This window comes from Drosophila obscura, unplaced genomic scaffold, assembly GCF_018151105.1.
Source record: "Drosophila obscura isolate BZ-5 IFL unplaced genomic scaffold, ASM1815110v1 contig_4, whole genome shotgun sequence".
NCBI lineage: Eukaryota > Metazoa > Arthropoda > Insecta > Diptera > Drosophilidae > Drosophila > Drosophila obscura.
In genome coordinates this window covers 3318116-3324115 of record NW_024542828.1, presented here as the reverse complement: position 1 = coordinate 3324115, position 6000 = coordinate 3318116, and the positions used below count along the sequence as shown (strand labels likewise).

Genomic DNA, 6000 nt, shown 5'->3' with positions numbered 1-6000 from the left:
TTTATCACCGGCTTCTGGCGCCATATCAACGGGGGGGACCCGACCCGAGTGAGTTTGGTCCTCGTTTCGATACCGATATCGATACGCAACCGGCATTTTTGGCCAGCCGAACAGCTGTGGCAAGCTGCACGTGGCATCGTCATAAAGCTCTTGCCAGTGGTCCAACTGGAATGTGGAGTGGGTTTGTTTATGTTTTAGTTTGGCGCGAGATGTGGTAGAAAAGTTTATACTTAGGCGCAGACTGAGCTTTATTTTTAAGGATTGCAGTTATTAGATTACACAGATTTTTAGTTCTTAGTTCTAGATACACAGTTCTAAGATACACACTGATTTCTTTTAGACATTATATGACTAAATATTTAGAAGATATTAATTATACTCGTTGTTTGTTTCTATACATTTCTATATGTTTCGATTTTAGCCCATTTTCCCATTTTCATACATACATTTGCCTACATACATATATTTAAATATCACGTATACGCAATGGTAGCTGTGTCCTGCGAGGCTTTGAAAGCTTTTTAAAAATGTGGCATTCATTTATGGGGTGCAATTTTTAGCTGCACTCCCATTGGTTGCTGTCTCGGCTAAAGCAATTTGTTGTTGAAACTTTTAACATAATTCTGTTAGCATCGCTTACATTACCATGACAGATTACAGACTGAAAATAACATGAAAATTTACTGTTGTTTTTTTACTCACTTGAATGTTTATTGCCAATTTCCCGCCGCATTTCCTCCGTGCGATTTTTCAAATGGGGCTCCAGTGGAAACTGTGCGAATGTCATGTTCTCGTTGCGCATCTGTTTGCCGAGGGATTTCATCATGAGGAAACAGGTGTGCATCCCAGCCACGCTCCGCTGGCCATCGCGTTCGTAGTAGAAGATGGAATGGGACCAGTTGTGGCTGCAAAAAGGTGTAAAAAAATAAAGGGTAAATTGAGTCAACGGCAGCTTAAATATACAAGCATATATGTATATACAAGTAGGTTTATTGCTCTATATGTATCATTGATGAATCAGCCCCTTACCGCTTCATCACATTTATAGTCAACTCAGAGATGGTCTCAAAGCTCACCATTCCCGTACGCAGTAGCATATAGAACTCGTCGTTGCAATCGGTTTTCTTCTGCTCAAAGTCATAGGTAGATCCACCCACAGAGATCAGAGGGGTGCCCTGGCTGTTAAAGTACTTGGTAATCCGACTGACAGCAGCTGTAAAACGTACAAAATTCAGAGCGAAAGCTAAATTAGGATTCAGATAAGGTCTTACCCAAGGAGTAGTCACAAACAGGGCCAAAGATCACCTGGGCACATTGCTTGATGATCCCATCCATTGCCTTGATCACGCCCAATGAGGCATCGCACTTGGTGTCGTGGGCCAGCCACTCAAAGTCAATGTGCGGTGGAATCAATGCCTTGGCGCGTATCTGCTGCTCGGCTACCTTAAGGATAGGTAGCACTCGTGGCAATGAGGCCTGGTACATGTTGTCATCCGGCAGCAGGACCAAAGCGCGAATGGTGCAATTTTTCCCGCTTGCATCGCAAATGGATTCACAGTCACGGGCAGGCTCAATCCGGCACTCGGCCTGACAGCTCTCCAGGGTGAGGCAGAGGCAGAGAAGGCCCAGTAGTAGGAGCAGCTGAGGCCTGCCCATTGGGGTATTGTTTGCTCCTGTCGTGGGCAGGACTGCGGCTGGGACTCTAATCAAATCAAATGATTTGCAACTCTGCTGCTCGTCTGCTGTGTCATGTTGTAATCCGAATTGCCCATGAGCCGCCTTGATTTGGCTCATTTGCATAGTCCTTCCTCGCTTTCTATTAGTTTGCACTGGATCTGTGGTTTCCTTCTCCAATTTCACATCCAACTTAACTCAGTTTGTCGCTCTCTGTCTCTCTGATTGCTGTGAGGACTCTTGTGACAGCTGGCGGCTAATTAAGTCGCTTTGATTGCTCGCATAATTGAAGTGAAGTTTTGCCGCTGCATGTTGCTTCGAGGTTTCAGTTGTGGCTAGATGTAGGGGGTGCTGCTGCTGCGGCTCCTGTTGGTGTGAATGAAGTCATTGAAGTCATTAGCTGTGGCGCCTTCTCTGCGGGTATATATGTATACATAAATCATTAAAGTTTTAATGGCCTGCCCTTGAGGCATGAGTGAGCTAATTGTGGGCGGTTGCCATGGCGTATGCTTAATATTGAGAGCCAAAAACTAGTTTAAAGGGTAACTTCTGATGAAATTATGAGATTTTGATTAATATTTATGGGATTTCTATTTAAAATACTTAAAATCTTCTTGTTGCAAATATTTATAATTACATAGATTAAATAAATTAATCTTAATGAGCTACTCAGTGGTAATAGGATGAGTCATAAGGAGCATTGGCCGACTATGAACAAAAGCTAGAGATTTCCAAAACCCATTCCAAATACTCAAATAAATCTAATCAATTGACTTCTTATCAGAAACATCAAATCATTTAAACTTATTTCAACAGGTAATTCTATAATTAAATAACATGAAAACTAACACATTAGCAATCCCCAGCCATAAAAATCAATGTCTTTGTCCATCATAAATATCTTTATTTCCCATTGCAGCTATCACATCCTTGAGCACACAGAAAACAGTTGATTGATAGCAAACACACAAATAACACACTTTATCTTCCATTGAACTGCAGTTTGTGACTTTCGAGTCTCTCGAAGTAAAGAAATTTCTCCAACTGTTATGAATACACATGCATATGTATATGTCAATACATGATACCAAAACCCATAAACTGTTCATTTTGGCCTTTTAACAGCACAATTTCGGGTTCAATGAGTTGTGGATTGTGTTGGTGTTTTATGATTCGATTCCCCCTGCTGATTCATCGCTTCTGATGTCCATAATTATTTGCTCGATTTCTATTGAAGTTGCTGCATTAGATAATGGACACGGGTTGTGTGCTATTGTTTATGCCAATTTCCCTGGAATTGTTTTGTGCACATTGCATGTGTATGTCCCACGATAAGGCTGCCATCAAGGGAATGTGTCAAATGCTAACATTCATGGAAATCTCATACAAATTGGCCCCCACTCGAATGTCTTAAACTTCAAAGCGTCACAATATTTGCGTTAGCTAACGAAACGTCATAAGCGTAGGAAAAAACTAACCGAAATATACCATCCAACAGCAGCAGCAGCAACAAAAACGTGTTAAATGGTAGCAGGCAACATGCTGCCAGATCTAGTTAGTGCTTCAGTTCGGGCGATGCCTAATCTTATCTAATGACAAGCGGTAAACTTATGATTGCTGTGTATCGTCGAGAGTCATTTCAGTTAGTCATGCGGTTCGCATAGTAAATTTAAAGAGTATCTCTGACCCCTTGAACGATCTAATTGGATTAGTTGATAGAATGGACTTTGGCTGCGAACAAACAAACATTTGAAGTGATTTGTGATTGAATGATAAAGATATAACGTTGAAACAGAATATTACGCCGTGATTGCTGGAAGAATATTTAAGGTTTGAATTAAAATTTGCAAGAATAAATCAACTATAAAAGGATCACATGAACTTTATTATAAATTTGCATGAATCATTCAAGATTTTCATTGATTTTCAATGGGGTTATTTAAAAACAAGAGTATTCAATAGGAATTATAAAAATAACCGATAAATCGAACAGTACAATTTAATCTAAAAGGGTATACAAAGTTCGGTCTGATGCAACTTTCAATATTGTATGCTATTTAATAACATCCACTGTGTAGTTCGGGTCATAATTTTGGGGACCACCAGACAGTCTTCCCTTTGGGGATGGCACAGGGCACTTTATCTGCTGTCCAACTGTCTAACACAAATCGCCGTGGGCCTCATCGAACTTGAGATTGCGTATACGCAGCTTGTTGTCGAAAAACCCCGGCACAAACTCGAGAAAGAACTGGCTGTTGATGATGATGATGATGGAACGGGGAACCCTGCGTATCGCTGAGCAAACACCTAAAAACTGCGATCGGAACTGTCAGCAATTAATAAGAATTCATCACAAGACCCCCTGACACTCGACACGAACTGTGACAATGCAGAAAATAGTAAAAATATTAATGATATCAAAATACAAAAAAAAACTCTTTGGGTCATGTGCCTGCTGCCAGTAACCGTAACCTGCCGATATCAGCAGGTTGAATGAAGAAGAGAACTAATTTCATTTTGCGAAACCCAGAAACAGTAGCAGAGGCAGAAGCAGAACATCAATCATATAGGAAGCACACTATTTGCATTGATAGAAGGACAGAAATAGAACTGAAAGTACTATGAGTAAAAAACAAATACTCCACAGTGGCATTCAAGGTGCCGGTGCCGACGACGAGTGTGTGAAAATCAAATAAATTTATTAACAAATTGGCATGGACATCATCGCAGGCATTCAGGCGGCTCTTATCAGTTTTAGACTCAGTCTTTGGCCGAACGTCAGTTTATTTTTAGGCACTGAGCACTTTTGGCCAGCTCCTTGACTGATTATGATCGCACGCTGAGGGACAGGGACTGACAAAGCCTAGAAATCGCCACAAATCGCCGAGCTGAGCGAATCAATCATATTCGGCGGCATTTGCTGAACATGTTGCCACTCACGGTGCTCCGAATGGCCCCGGAGCCGGACCATAAGCCCATCGAGCATGCTAAGCCCCAGCACTCAGACACACATGGACACAGTTGTCGACGATTCACGGCTGTACTAGAGTATTACTATGTTCGGTTTTTGGTCGTTTTTTATCAGGCACTCAACTTGTAAAACAAACCAAACTAAATCTATGAGATTTGGGGAGTAGTCTGTCAGGGGAATTCCACGGTTTTGCATGTCGAACACATCAGTTGTGTGGAATTATATTAAATTAAATTTGTTTACCAAGAAATTATATTCCTGAGAATCCTTACAAGGAGTTTCATAGAACATAGTTTGCCTCCTCTTTTCCAGCTTTCTAATCAACGTCAATTGCTATTTATAACTGCAGTTACCGAAAGCCAATAATTTCTATAACCATTATTTATATAAAAACTCAAGTAGAACAATCTTTTAGATGTCAGCCACTTCAAACCATACAAAGTACTCCAGCAGACCAAATACAATATCAATCAATTTATCGACTATATTTTCTATGAAGAGAATTGAACCTTTTTGGGATCAAAGAGTCGAAAGACAAACCGTCTACGATTGAACCTTTTTGCGGTCTATTTATAGTAAATTGTTTATTTTGAATGTGCAATCAACCTCCGGACTGCCGACTGCCTGCCGTGTGCCTCGATAAGATTACGGAAAAGTCAGCAATATATAGATATATGTATGCGATATCTACGGGGAAGTGGTAAACCATATGGGAGATATCTGTATAAGGTTTCCAAACCGAAATTATAATATCTTTGAACTTCAATGTGGACTGTCTGTAACCGGGCGAGTTAATTTGGGTTTGTTTATGAATCGGTTTTAGATCTCTTCGATTTGCATACAACTTAAATATCCATTTGTCATGTGCGGGAATTTGTGTACTCATATGCCAAATGTAGGTACATATTAATTATGAATTTTTAATTCATTTAAATTTAGACAGCCATGAAAAACCACAATTAAAAAAGTACACATGAGGAAAGTAAACACTTAGTTCCCCTGACACGTGCTCTACTGTCTAGACGATGGAACGATGGGGAAAGCAAAGTTTAAACTTTATCCCTCATCAGGGCGTAGGAAAACAGTCTCTGAGACTACCCCCAGGGACCATGCGGTGGCATTTATGGCACGCCTGTTAAGTTCCGTGGATCGTGGCCACCAGCAGGCGTCCAACGAACTGTAATTAAATCCCACGCTTAAACGGATTAAATTCATTTTTTTCTGTTAAAGTGCCAGTAAAGAAATGGGGAAATATGAAACAAAGCGATTATAAGGACTTATCACAAATCATTTAATTGAAAGATATAAAAAGGTTCTCAAATTGAAGAACTGTATATAAAAGAGAGTAAAATAAA

The 6000-nt window shown here is 40.3% G+C and overlaps 1 protein-coding gene across 1 annotated transcript; it reads right to left on the bottom strand.

The window, feature by feature from the left end:
- Nucleotides 1–694: 694 nt before the first annotated feature.
- LOC111071659 (atrial natriuretic peptide receptor 3) lies at nt 695–2084 on the bottom strand. Its single transcript, XM_041594992.1, has 3 exons — nt 1272–2084; nt 1030–1213; nt 695–905 (listed from the first exon to the last, which is right to left on the bottom strand). Exons 1-3 carry the CDS (start codon nt 1798–1800, stop codon nt 695–697), a joined length of 924 nt encoding a protein of 307 aa, XP_041450926.1. The 5' UTR covers nt 1801–2084.
- Nucleotides 2085–6000: the final 3916 nt, after the last annotated feature.

Bases quoted from the DNA above. Each gene is read 5' to 3' on its own strand.
- LOC111071659 (XM_041594992.1), bottom strand. From the start codon at position 1,800: ATGCAAATGAGCCAAATCAAGGCGGCTCATGGGCAATTCGGATTACAA. The intron at 1,214-1,271 runs GTAAGACCTTAT...TACGTTTTACAG, and splicing joins TGTTTGTGACTACTCCTTGG to CTGCTGTCAGTCGGATTACC. The intron at 906-1,029 runs GTAAGGGGCTGA...ACCTTTTTGCAG, and splicing joins ACTATAAATGTGATGAAGCG to CCACAACTGGTCCCATTCCA.